Raw genomic sequence first — 14,660 nt, forward strand, 5'->3', positions numbered from 1 at the left:
TCAGAGATTTGAAAACAAAGAGGAGGATCTTAAAAATAATTCTAAAATGAATGGGGAGCCAGTGAAGGGATGCCAAAGTAGGAGTTATATGCTCCCTCTTACGAGTACCAGTCAAGAGGCGAGCAGCGGCATTCTGTACCAGCTGAAGGCGCTTGATGGAGGACTGGCTGACTCCAAAGTACAGGGCGTTGCAGTAATCGAGCCGGGATGTGACAAAGGCATGAATTACTGTCTCAAAGTGTTCATGTGAGAGGAAAGGTTTTATTTTGGCCAGCTGTCTAAGGTGAAAGAAGCTGGATTTAACAACGGCACCAATTTGCCGATCGAGTTTGAAATCACTGTCCAGTTTAAGTCCCAAGTTTGAGACCGTTGATTTCAGATAAGGAGATAGGGGGCCCAAGTCAACAGGATGGAATGTACAAGGTCCACTGGGGCCAAACCATATCACCTCTGTCTTCTTTTCGTTGAACTTCAAGAAATTTTGTGCCATCCAGGTTTTGATTTCTTCCAGACAGGATAGGAGTGGCCTTAATGAGAAGGTGTCTTTCTTGCTCAGTGGGACATAGATCTGGCAGTCATCTGCATAGCAGTGGAAAGGAATACCATGTTTCCTTAAGATGGAACCCAATGGGAGCAGATACAGCGAGAACAGCAGAGGCCCCAGAATTGAGCCCTGTGGAACACCACATGACAGGGGAGCAGTGCGTGATTCAGAGCAGCCAAGGCTGACACAAAAGGTCCTGTCAGCTAGATAGGACCTAAACCAATCAAGAGCACTCCCGCCAATGCCCACCAAGTGCTGCAAACGAGTCAGCAGAATACTGCGATCCACTGTATCAAATGCTGCAGTTAAGTCCAATAAAACCAGACACACGTGGTCTCCAGAGTAATTTGCCAGGAGGATGTCATTAGAAACGCGTAACAGGGCTGACTCCCTGCTATGCATCGTCTTGAAACCTGACTGGAAAACCTCCAAGATGTTATGTTCATCCAAGAAAAGTTTCAACTGCATGTGCACCACTTTTTCCAGAATTTTGGAAATGAAAGGCAGTTTGGAAATGGGTCTGTAACTTGACAGCTCATCTGGATCAAGACCAGGTTTCTTGATCAAGGGTTGGACCACAGCATGTTTAAACTGTTGGGGAACTACACCAGAAGAAAGGCTGCTGTTGATGATATCCAAGACCGATGCACCAACACTCGGGAGAACCTCCTGAAAGAAGCGTGGGGGAAGAGAGTCGCAAGGGGAGCCAGATGGCTTCGTCTGGCGAACTACATCCTCCAAAAGCGCCAAGGACACAGTATCAAAAGAATTTAGGACAGCTGAACATGGAACATGGACAGAGGGGTCAGATGCGGTATTTGGGACCGGAATCCTAGCTGTAGAGACCTTATCAATAAAGAACTGAAGGAATCTGTTGCACATCTCGGCTGAAGAATCCGAGCAAGTAGGCAGAGGGGGTTTGAGTACAGAATCTATCGTTTTAAATAGTGCACGAGGGTTGTGACGGTTGGCTAGAATAAGGTCCGACAGATATTCTCTTTTGGCCTCTTTTACTGTGAGCTGGTAGATACGCCAGCTGTCTTTCCAAATTTGAGAAGAGACATGCAATTTGTCTCTTTTCCACTTGCGTTCAGCTTTGCGACACTCCTGCCTAGCTGCGCGGGTAATGTCGTTAAACCATGGCTCGGGTTTAGGCTTTGGCAGCACAATTTTTGAAGGAGCCACCAAATCCAGGATGGCCCGGCATGACGAGTCGAACCAAGAGGTGAGTTCCTCTGTGTTAGACGAGGGTACGCAAAGGTTATTAAAGGCATCAGAGAAACGACTAGCAGTGTGAGGGTTAAAAATTCGGCGTTTACAACTAGGAGCGCCAGATTTCACAGCAGCATGCGATAAGACTACGTCAAATAAAACTGCCATGTGATCAGAAATTCCATTTTCAAGGACTTCCAGATTTGACACCGTTATACCATGAGCAAGGACAAGGTCTAAAATATGTCCTTGTTCGTGTGTCGGGCTGGTCACATACTGCACAAAATTAAAAGAGTCGATAAGTCTTAAGAAGTCTTTTGCTAGCGTTTTTTCCGGACAACATACATGGATATTAAAATCCCCCATTAGGAGAATACGATCATATCTCAGCCTGATTTCCGCAAGAAAGCTTGAAAAGTCGCTTAAAAAGTCTTTGTTGTATTTAGGAGGACGGTAAATGACAGCACAAAGCACCGGGAAAACACGACCAACTTCAAAGAAGGTTGCTTCAAAGCTGTTGGCAGATGTGGTGAATGTGCAACGTTTACAATTGAAATTGTTCTTAAAAATGCTTACCGTACCTCCACCACGTCCTGATGTCCTCGGGGTATCGAGGAAATCACAGTCAGGTGGTAACAATTCAATCAAAGCTTTGTACTCACCGGTACCTGCCCAAGTCTCCGTCAGACACAAAAAATCCAAGTCATTGGAAAGAAAATACTCCCTCAGAATATGGGTCTTGTTCGTCAGCGACCGGGCGTTTAACAACGCGATCCTTGTGGAAGTAGCAATGGGAGGGCTTCCCTCTGTCAATCGCCGAGCCCGGGGGAATTCCCTCAAAAGGTTTCGACTGAGGTCAGACTGGCCGTGGCCCCGAGGGACCGGCAGAACCGCTTCCACACGCGGGACACGAACTGGGGCCCCCGGTCCGAGACAATGTCCACCGGGATGCCATGGAGACGGAAAACGTGCTTGACGAGAAGGTCTGCGGTCTCCAAAGCAGACGGCAACTTGGACAGAGGAACAAAATGAGCGGCCCTGGAGAACCGGTCCACGATAGTGAGAACGACGGACCGCCCACGGGATGGAGGAAGGCCCGTGACAAATCCAGGGCGATGTGGGACCAGGGCCACGGAGGAATGGGCAGAGGCTGAAGCAATCCGACGCGAGGTCTTTCCGCAGGCGCAGGAGGAGCAGGCGTTGATGTAGTCCACCACATCCCTGCGGAGCTCCGGCCACCAGAACCGCTGGGTGATGAGATGAACAGTCCGGTTCACCCCAGGGTGACAGGCCACCTTGGACCCTTGCCCCCACTGCAACACCTCCGAACGCAGCGGTGGGGGCACAAACAGCTTCCCCACGGGACATCCCGCCTGGACCCGGATACCATCCTGAGCTTCTTGTATCCGCTGCTTGATCTCCCATCTCAGCGCCCCCACTATGCACTGGGCTGGGAGAATGGTCTCCGGCGTCCAGTCCCTCTCCGCGGGGTCGTGGAGACGGGAAAGGGCGTCGGGCTTGGTGTTCTTTGACCCTGGAGAGTAGGTGAGGATGAAGTTGAACCGGGTCAATAGTAGGGCCCACCTGGCCTGACGGGAGTTGAGTCTTTTGGCGGAGCGGAGATATTCCAGGTTTTTGTGGTCTGTGTAGACAGTGAATGGCTCCTTCGCCCCCTCAAGCCAGTGGCGCCATTCTTGCAAGGCGGCGACCACAGCCAACAGTTCGCGATTGCCCACGTCATAGTTCGACTCGGCCGCGCTGAGTCGATGAGAGAAAAAGGCGCAGGGGTGCAGCTTCTGGTCGACCGGGGAACGCTGGGACAGCACCGCCCCCACCCCTGAATCCGAGGCGTCCACTTCTACGACGAACGGAAAGTCAGGGTTAGGATGTTGCAATACTGGAGGATTAGTGAATGCTGCTTTCAAGCTTGCGAACGCCGCGTCCGCAGCCGAGTCCCATTTGAATGGGAATTTAGTGGAAGTCAGTCGGGTCAACGGGAGTGCCTTTTGGCTGTAGCCGCGAATGAATCGCCTATAGAAGTTGGCAAACCTCAAAAAACGCTGTAACTCCTTCCGGTTGGATGGAGTAGGCCAGTTCGTCACCGCCTGCGTTTTGTTGGGGTCTGCTCTCAGCTTGCCCTGCTCAATAATGAAACCCAGAAAAGAGATGACGGGTACATGAAATTCGCATTTCTCTGCCTTGACGAAGAGCCTATTTTCCAACAAACGCTGTAAGACAAGTCGGACGTGTTGCTTATGTTCTTGCAACGAACGGGAGAAAATTAAAATATCGTCAAGATAGACAAAACAGAAGATATTCAGCATATCCCTTAACACATCATTGATCAAACTTTGGAATACCGCGGGAGCATTAGTCAGACCGAAAGGCATGACCAAATACTCAAAATGACCCAGCGGGGTCTTAAAAGCAGTCTTCCATTCATCTCCTTCCCGAATGCGGACCCAATGGTAAGCACTGCGTAAATCTAATTTAGAAAATATAGTGGCTGATTGCAACGGAGCGAAAGCGGAGTCCAACAACGGCAACGGATACTTATTTTTTACCGTGATGTCATTCAATCCATGATAATCAACGCACGGTCGTAGCGACTTGTCCTTTTTCTCCACAAAAAAGAACCCCGCCCCTAACGGTGATCGCGATGGCCTAATTAGACCTGCAGTGAGCAAGCTATTTATATATTCCGTTAGTGACTCTCGTTCTGGTTGAGACACCTGATAAAGCCGTGAATTCGGCAACGGAGCGCCCACCTGCAGGTCTATGGCGCAGTCGTATGGGCGGTGCGGGGGCAACGAGCATGCGTGATCCTTGCTGAATACTTGTTGTAGGTCATGATAGCAGTTTGGCACTCCGTCAAGGCAGATAGTTTCTGGGGAGTCGTTACCGACACGTTCGCGCTCCCCTACGGCTAACCGTAAACAACGCTCGTAACAGTACCGGCTCCAACTCTCTATTGCCGGGCGCTCCCAAGAAATGACGGGGTTGTGAGTCTTGAGCCAGGGCAAAGCGAGTATAACCGGAGCGGCTCGAGACCGCATTAAATAAAACCGTCTATGCTCGACATGGTTACCGGATACTTGGAGTTTAAGTGGTTCTGTTCTTTGTGTCACAACCGCCAGGAGGCGCCCATCGAGGTCATGAACCCGCTTCTTCTCGACCAACTCCTCGATAAAACAGCCTAAATCAGAGGCAAGACAGGTATCAATGAAACACTCATCGGCCCCTGAGTCTATCAGGGCCCTAACGCGTCGCGACCGGGACCCCCCATATATCTCCCCTTCGAGTTCCAGTCTCCTGGGGTGCCCCGGCCGGGAGTTGATTCGCCGCGGCTCGGGAGGCTCCGCGCGGGGTCGTGACTCACGGTACTCGGAGAATAAAGGTGGCTGAGGTTCCAGAAGGCTGGGATCGTTGAATCGGCGCCTTCCCCCTTCTGATCCAGAGTTTTCGCCACCCAATTGCATCGGTTCCTCCGCGGTGACCACCTCCCGGGGTCGAGGGTGATCTTCGGGTCCTGCTGCGCGAAGCGCCTCATGGTAATCACCGCGGTACGCGGCATGCCGGGACGGGAGTCGATCACCTCCGCGTTCCCGGTCTCTCTCCCTCAGGCGGTTGTCCAATCGTAAGGAGAGATCGATCAACTCCTCCAGGTCGGAACTGTGGTCGCGGGTTGCTAGTTCGTCCTTGAGCTGGGTGGTTAACCCGCGACGAAACAGTCCACACAGCGCCCGATCATCGTAGCCACTCTGGCCGGCCAAAGTCTGGAACTCGATCGAGTAGTCCGCCACCGATCGCCTCCCCTGGTGGAGTGCAAGTAACCGGCCCTCCGCCTCTCTGCCCCGCACGGGATGGTGGAACACCCGGCGAAACGCCGTTACGAAGTCGTGGAACTGAGACCGGAGGCTCGGCTTCGCGTCGCTTGTCGCCATTGCCCATGACGCCGCCGGACCTGTCAATAAGCTCATGATATAGGCCACCTTCGCGGCGTCATTAGCATAGACGGAAGGCTGTTCATCGAATATGAGCGAGCACTGGTGGAGAAAGTGCCCACACTGCCCGTGCTCACCCCCGTAACGTGGGGGGTGTGGAAGCGAGGGCTCCCTCATCATTGTGGGGAATGATGCGGGTGCCTCAGTGGTGGTAGGACGAACCACGGGGGGAGGTGTTCCCCGTGCCTCCACCCGTACCAAACGGGGTTCGAATTCATCAAACCGATGAGCCAGCATGGAAACCGCGCTGCGGAGTTCCGTAAGGGCTTGGCCCTGCGGACGCATCTGTTGCTCTTGTCGGGACAGAGCGGACAAAATCTTTTCCATATCTGCGGGATCCATGGTGGCCGGAGAATTCTGTCACGTTGTGCCCGAAGCGATGGAATTATTGCTTCGTGCACAACAAAATAACTGAAAGGTGAATCCCCGAAATAGCAGACACAAAAGAGATTTTTGAAGAAAATAATTTAGATTACCAAGAGCAGCTCATTCAATCCATGGTTTGCAAAGCTATTTCAAAAATTTTGAACAGCATCGGCGAATGTGTGCGGTAATCCGCAGCAGTCCGCATCGATCGTCACACGCCTCAATATGTTTACAGAATATAGTTCACTCGCAAAAAAGGACAGCATACATATGAAGCGCAGATACATAAATATAAAATAGGTCCGCTATTGGTCTCTATCAAACCAGCGGACGAAAGGACTTTTCGCGTGTTTTGAGTTCAGGGTTAGGAACATTTGCATCGAGTCCTTCGGAATAGTTTGTTTTCAAACATTTATTTATTAATTTTTTTCAAGTTAAGTGTTAAAGTGTAACTCTGTCATTCGGCACATTTTGATATCTGCTCCCAGTGACAGCTTGGTACAGTAGAGTCTACACACCCCCTTCGGAATAGTTTGTTTTCAAACATTTATTTATTTATTTTTTTCAAGTTAAGTGTTAAAGTGTAACTCTGTCATTCGGCACATTTTGATATCTGCTCCCAGTGACAGCTTGGTACAGTAGAGTCTACACAGCCCTATGAAAATGCCAGGTATTAGTGTTATTTAAAAAAAATCAAGCCAAAACACATTTTATTTGTTCAGGAACTTTTATGACATTGCTGTAGGTGGCGCCATAATTTTTTTATGTCATCATGTGCTGGGGAATAGGCATCACAGACAAATATAGAAAGAATTAATCGAGGCGCTAAGGAAGCTAGCTCAGTCTGGAGCTGCCAAAAGGACAACATAGAGGAGGTTGCAGACAGAAGGATGCTCGCCAAGCTGACATCCATCATGCACAACACTTCCCAAGTGCTGCATTACACTGCAGTAGACAACCAAGGTGAAAGGAGGAATGTTACTGCAGGTCATTCCTGCTCACAGCAATAACTGTTCAATTTCACTAAATAGCTATAGCCGCATACACATGCACTTAAAAAGCCCAAAACATCTTGAAATGTCTCTTATGTGCAATATTATTTAGGTGAAATACATCTTACACAATGTTGATGTTTCTATCACCCTGATGCTATTTGTAAATATCATTTCCCTTCTCATGTGGTTTATTTGGATAATACTTACTTCTTTTATAATACCGTATATTATTGCTTGCTGTTGTAACCAGTGAATTCCCCCACTGTCAGATCAAGTCTTCATCTTCTTAGCACATTGCTTATGTTGATTCTATGCTTGTGTGTTTTCTTCCCACAGCCCATAAATATTGATTCATGGCACATGCCTGGAGGGTTGAATATAAGTGTGACACTTCTGAAAGTACAGTACAGCAAACTCCACTCTTGCACAGTAAACCCGTCCCAGCATCATAAAGCATACAGACACAAACATCCATCCATCCATTTTCTAATCCTCTTATCCTAACAAAGGTCGCAGGCGTGCTGGAGCCTATCCAAGGTGTCTTTGGCCAGGAGGTGGAGTACACCTTGACCTGGTTGCCAGCCAATCACAGAGCATACAGACAAACAACCATTCACGCTCACAATCACACCAAGGTAGAATTTAGTGTTCTATTAACCTGCATTGCATATTTTTGCAATGTGAGAGGAAACCAGAGTACCCAGAGAAACCCCATGCAGGCACAGGGAGAACATGCAAACTCTACACAGGAAAGCAGGAATTTAACCCTGCACTTCTGCACTGTGAGGTGGATATGCTAACCAGTCCAAACAGTGCCACCCAGATACAAACAGGACAGAGGGGGGACGAAAAAAGACAATGCATGTGACTTGCTTTATTCAGTTGGGAGAATTAAATCACTTTCCCCCCAAAATAGTATTGGAACAGATGGATGGTTCATAAAGACGAGTTTATTTTGGTTTTAATATTAATTTTAGCAGAACATACTATTTCAGAAGATTGGCGAATCATCTTCAAAAGGTATATTGAGAATTTGTTCATAAATATTTCACCCTCACTTTGAAAGAATGGTGTAATAAAACACAACACAGACACCAACCCATAACATACAGCTGGTTTGTTTAATAAATGGTTTAAAAATTGCCATTCATATTTCAACGGTGGGTGCATGAGAATATGACACATACTGTACATCGGTGATTAAAGCAGCAGAGCACATCCAAGTATCAAATTACATGACGATGTAAATTATTTAAACGACCATTACTCGCAGCAAACACCTTAAAAAACATCGCCAACAGAAAGCGTTCGCCTCCGTTCAAACCATAAAAGGGGGGCCTTTAAATTTCCCCCGAGACAGCCCAATATAAATACATCGTCTCTGACCCACATAAAATAGCGACATTTCAGACAGAGCCCGATCTTGTCACAGCTCGCTTCCCCATTGAGCAGCACTCCCTGGAACAACTCGAGCCTCGTCGCTTTCCATCTTGCTCGCAAAAAGCAGCTTCCTATTCCATCTCCATCCACCGCCGGCGAGAGAGGAGAGGAGCGGGGAAGAGCAGCAGCACACACCGAGCGAGAGGCCACAGGAACGGCCAGTGTGAGTAGCTTTTGACAATAAACACGGATGTGGTTCCGGCCCAATGTTTACTTTTGGGCTATTAAATCGAAGGTCGTTGCGTTGCGACAGAAGTGTGTGTGTGGGGGGGGGGGGGCACCATAATACTTAAAGTTCATGTGTGAACTCGATGTACTGTACTGCGAAGACTACCAACCACTTAGTTAAGATACATGTTCATATTTCAGAGATGCAGTGGGTTGCTATTATTGTTTTTTTCTCCGATGTCACTTCTAAGTCATTACAGAATTAGAGTTAACGCTACGGTAATGAATACAGTATGTAAGAGGTGTCGATCTGAGATCAGTTCATATTACTGTAACTGTCAAGTGGAGACTTGATGGCGATGGTTATTCCAGAGTTATGGTAATGAATTTAAAACCAGCGTATGAGGCATACTGTTGAACGCAACAGGAACGAAGCGGGAGCACACATGCCAGCTGAATGGTACAGTTCAGCTGTATTTTATGCTCTTCACTATCAGTTTTACATCCAACGGCTCAGTTTGTTTCACGCATCCTCCTCCTTGATACAACATTGATTGAAGAGCATAATCCTTGAGCAGTGATTGTATAAATTGATCTGAGCAAATATTTAGAAAAGTTGGGACTCATAACGTCAAGTTTGAACTCAGTCTCCTAGTTTGAATGTTCATTCTATTCCTACACCTACCTCTCTTTCTATTAGGACGGATGGATGATTGTTGATGATGATGGTGATGGATATTGTTCTCTTAACAGTCATGAGAGTCAATGTAAAAAAAACACCCAGATTTAATCAGAAATATCAATCAAATCTGAGACTAATAGGACTGACTCCTCAACCTGTACCACAAGTTATTTTTATGGTTTACGATACCAGCACCCTTTCAGCAGAATGTTGTTTCTCATATTCACTTGATTAAGATCCTCCATCAGCGTCATTGCAGAGATTTGCAAGAAAAATGTAATTCTGCAAGAACTGTTCACAATATATTTTGATTGTCTCAAGTCGCAAACAAATATTCGGCTTAAACGAAGACCACATAAACAATTTTAGGGGCCCATGATTTTACTGAACACCGCATGTAAACATCACAATGCAGGGTGGCAAAAGTCTGTGACCTGGATTTGATCACTGGCCTCCTTCAGCAGCAATAATCACAACCAACAACACTACCTGCAATTGCAAATTAAGCCTGTACATCAGTCAGGAAGAATTTGGGAAACATTTCTATTTACAAAGCGGCTTAATTTCAGCAATGTTCTTGAAATGTCTGGTGCGAATCATTCTCTTGAGGTCATGCCACAGCATCTCAATGGGGTTGAGGTCAGGACTTTGACTGGGCCATTCCAAGAGATGTATTTTCCTCTGCTGATAGTCAGTTGTTGCAAGCATTCTCTGATTTATCCTTACAATGTCCACGTTTTCTTTTTCCTTTCTTTTTTCTTCTTTTTTGAAAAGTCCGCCTTGAAAATGAATTTCGGTCAAATGACGTCGTCCACTTCCGGCTTCATTCAATTGAATCTCACTCGAGTCACTCTGAACCAATCAGAGGACGGCAAAATGCCAAAGGGAATGTATGTGGATTATGGCGCTTCAGCCAGGGGAGACCTCGGATAGTAGGAGCCAAGGGTATGGGAATGACAAACACCGACATGGTTTCATGAAGATTACACGAGATGGACAACAAAAGCGGAGTAGTGGGGTGCATCACACTGAAATTCAATCTGCCATCTACCCTCTCAATGACCTTGGGTACCTCAGGGGACTCATGGGGAATATTTGCTGGCATACATATAGTCTTGGTCAATAAATTGTCATCTGCACTGGGATTGATGAGAATCTGAAGGCACACTGTCACTGAATTGCGAGTTGACTCAGCAGGGAGAGTGAAACGGGAGGGAGAGCAAAAGAGTTTGGCTCACCAGGGTGCTCTGCTTTTCCGATGACCCTGATCTTTTTGTCGCAACTGACTATTGGCAGCAAAACATCTCGTTTGACCATCGTATAGAAACAGGTTAGTTTTCATCCGCCTCTGTCGTTCACTTGGGGGTCAGATGAATTCAGCTGAGCTCCATTGGTTCCTTGTCGGGTCAACGGAGGTGCTGTGGGCTGAACTTGGCGACTTGTTTGCAAAGCGGTATATTTTGGAGGCGCTGACGATGGAGATGGAGTCTTGGCTGCTTTCTTTTCTCCTTCCTTCCCTATGGTGCTTATCAATTTTTGTTGGCCAATTATATGTCTAAAGATGACGACTCATCTCGACTGCATCTCATCACAAACTGCGAACATATGCACAAAAATGGCTGATATACCACTCTCAATTGGGGGAATCATCTAGCACATGCTCTTCTTTCTTTTTCCTCTCCTGCTTGTTTCTTGGCAGTTGGCACACAACTTAATGGTGCATTACCATCACCTACTGATTTCATTCGGTCGAAGAGATTCCTCTTAGCAAGCCAGAAAAAAAACTATATCCTACTCATTCTTTCGATTTCCCTCAAGTAATTGAAGAATGGGTTTTAATTCCCCACAGGTACAGCTGGCCATATCATGCTTGCCCATCCTAAAATAGTGTGCTGCTCAGCCCTCTGTGGCCAAACCTCAATGTTGATATTATTCTCTCTTGTCTTCTTTTTTTCCTTGCTCACCTCACTTCACCAATGTTCCTTTGTATTATGTAATACCATCTATCTTTCCTCTCTTCGTCCTTTTGCTTTTGACACCCTTCCTTTCATATTCTGTCTGGGTCTAACTTTTGTTTCTGTTTCACTGAATTTAATATCTAAGTTCTAAGCTTAAATCAGTATGTTTGATGGTGCGTAACTGTGTAATCTGTTTTTGTGACTATTAATTCACTCACTTGAGGTTGAGCAGAATCACTCCACTTTTAGGTTTTTATGCAATATTTGTTAATATACTATCCCCCCCGTGACGTAGTATTATCTGCAGAGCACATCGGGGACCGTGCAGCTGGTCAGTAAGCTACGTCACGGTCGCCCCCCCCCCCCCCTCCCCCTTCCCATCCATCCGCCCTCTCATTACATGTTATGTCTTGTGACTTGTTGTAACTGTCATATGCTTATTTATGTGCTTGGGCCTTTTTTTATCCTGGACTTAAATTATCCTCAGAAAAGGATAGTTTGAGCGTGTTTTTTTTCCCCTCTCCCTACCCAGTGTTTTCCTTTCTGAACTCTGACTGTAAATTTCCCCATTGCGGGACAAGTAAAGGATATCTTTAATCTTTATTAGGGCAGCCCGGGGGTCGACTGGTGAGTGCGTCGGCCTCACAGTGCAGAGGTGCGGGATTCGATTCTGGCCGGAGCCAGAATCGAATCCCGCCTTCCTGTGTGGAGTTTGCATGTTCTCCCCATGCCTGCGTGGGTTTTCTCCGAGTACTCTGGTTTCCTCTCACATTCCAAAAACATACGTGGCAGGTTAATGGAACACTCTAAATTATCCCTAGGTGTGAGTGTGAGCGTGAAAGGTTGTCCGTCAATGGGTGCATTGGGATTGGTTGGCACCCCGTTCAGGGTGTCCCCCGCTTACTGCCCGAGGACAGCTGGTATAGGCTCCAGCACGCCCTGTGACCCTTGTGGGGATAGAAGCATCAGAAAATGGATGGATGCATGTTAATATTAATTCTATTTTTTTCCTTTTCTATATTTATTTTGCAGGGCCCAATTTAACGCAGTGGCGTCACCCTGGGCATGGGAGTCCTGCCTTAATCCAACGTTCCCACCGCTTACCATCACCACTCTCATAAATCTCCGCCACTCAGGCCTTCTCCTCAGTCTCTTAGCATTTTTATTCCTTTATCAATCTACAATTACAACCCTCTATAATTTAGCACCTTTCTTCCTACTAACTCCATTATACTCTTCTGAGCCCATGGCGGTGCCCTCAGCTCATGAGTATCACTGGCAGAGCCTAGCACGACTGCCCAGTGGCCGGGTCTACCACACTCTATCAGAGGTGGGAGGTCAGATGTACATGCTGGGGGGCTGTGATGCTGCAGGGAGGCCATGCTCCACCTTGGAATTATACTCTCCAGAGGTACAAAACGCAACAGGCCTGGCTTGCTGGTTTGTTTGCTGAAAATGCGCATCTGTTTTTGCATGAGAGCTTCTTGAAAGACTAAAACGTTGACAGTTGTGCTCTTTGTATTATTAATGTAACCGTTTGAAAGAATACCTGTCGCTGTTCCCAGGGGGACCGATGGATATGCCTGCCCTCTATGACCACCCCACGTGCCGGTGCTGCTGTGGCAGCCCTTGGAAAGCAGATCCTTGTGGTGGGAGGAGTGGGAGAAGACCAGAAACCATTAAAGGTGGTGGAAATGTACAACACAGAGGAAGGGAGGTGGAGGAAGAGGAGCGCCCTCCGGGAGGCCCTGATGGGCGTGTCCATGATTGTAAAAGGTATGGATTTCAGATATTATCTTGGATCAGTGATCCTCTTCATAAACATGATGCGTTTGGAATGCCTGTTTGATTCCCTTTTAAATGATGCCCCATTTGGAATGAACATGTATTTATATTTAAGGCACAGAAAGCTTGTGTTGTGCCCCTGTAAAATGTGCAAAATCTTTTCAAGCTGTTTATTGTTGCTGTTGAGTCTTGTTTGGGGTTGTCTGGTGGATTGGTTTATAGAAAAATTATTTTGATTTGTTTTGATAACTGGTGGAGATGCACAGGTTGTTTCATTCGCCTATGACACTTTACAAAAACTCTTAACCGTAACTCATTCAGTACCAGCCAATTCTAGACCAAGTCTGAAAAGACGTCTATAAACGTCTTTGGGAGTGAATGAGTTAATCCCTGGTAAGCCTTCGCAAGATAAAACCTGTTTCGCTTGAAAGGTGAACTTTTTTTCTGCTGTGGTCATCTTGTTATCTTGTCAGGCCATTGTTACATCACAATCAATGTTTTTACTTTTTGCATCACATGTGGTTTGCTGATTTCATTGCTATTTTTGATCATGTTGTTCACCGGAATGAAGGCTTTTTTGTTTTGTTTTTCTTGTTTTGTTTTGTTTTGTTTTTCGGTCATGTGACATTCACCAACTGGAGCGCAACTGTGATGTCATTTACCATTGACAGCAAGTGGCAAAATGGCCATCACCTGAGATGCATGAAAACAGGTGGATTTGCTGCTTAGTTCATTCATCCAGTCATCCATCCATTTTCCGAACCACTTAATCCTCACTAGGGTCGCGGGGGGTGCTGGAGCCTATCCCAGCCGTCTTTGGGCAGTAGGCGGGGGACACCCTGAATCAGTTGCCAGCCAATCACAGGGCACACAGAGACAAACAACCATCCACGCCCACACTCACACCTATGGACAATTTAGAGCATCCAATCAGCTTGCCACGCATGTTTTGGGAATGTGGGAGGAAACCGGAGCACCTGGAGAAAACCCACGCATGGAGAACATGCACACTCCACACAGGGAGGCCGGAGCTGGAATCGAACCCGGTACCTCTGCACTATGAGGCTGATGTGTTAACCACTGGGCTACCAGGCCGCCCTCAAGTCATCCAATAAATTCCAAATATTTGCGATGTAGGCCAAACAATATGAAACCATTTGATCAACAGTGAAAAAAATTGTGACAAACACATGGTTTACATGTACTGTGTTTGGGCAATGTTCTTTTTGTAACTTTCTTTTGATTATGTGCAGATATTTTGACCACCAACTGCTAATATCATTCCGACAAGAACTGAGGAGCACAGGGAATCTAGGAGCACAGGGAATGTAATCAGGCTAATTCCCCCTGTTCCGTCCACTGTGCAATGGTTTGAGGTAACCAAATAAATGGTCGCTTTTGGACAATGGACTTGCTCACTTTCACTTGAGCTCCATACTTCGGGGCATGATAATGCACAACCCTGGCTTCAATTCTCAAAGGTATATCCACTAAAACAGTGGTGTA

At 46.9% G+C, this 14,660-nt stretch overlaps 1 protein-coding gene across 3 annotated transcripts in view; it reads left to right on the plus strand.

The window, feature by feature from the left end:
* Nucleotides 1-14,660, plus strand: part of klhdc8a (kelch domain containing 8A) — a 494,173-nt gene that overhangs the window by 458,559 nt on the left and 20,954 nt on the right. The window contains exons 1-3 of one of the 3 annotated variants that reach the window (XM_052075221.1): nt 8,390-8,724; nt 12,402-12,780; nt 12,935-13,145. In XM_052075221.1, coding sequence (XP_051931181.1) covers nt 12,616-12,780; nt 12,935-13,145 — 376 coding nt within the window. In that variant the 5' untranslated portion in view covers nt 8,390-8,724; nt 12,402-12,615. Of the gene's footprint in view, nt 1-8,389; nt 8,725-12,401; nt 12,781-12,934; nt 13,146-14,660 lie in introns of those variants that run through there. The other 2 variants (XM_052075220.1, XM_052075223.1) reach the window with 2 other exon arrangements.

This window comes from Hippocampus zosterae, chromosome 9, assembly GCF_025434085.1.
Source record: "Hippocampus zosterae strain Florida chromosome 9, ASM2543408v3, whole genome shotgun sequence".
Lineage (NCBI taxonomy): Eukaryota > Metazoa > Chordata > Actinopteri > Syngnathiformes > Syngnathidae > Hippocampus > Hippocampus zosterae.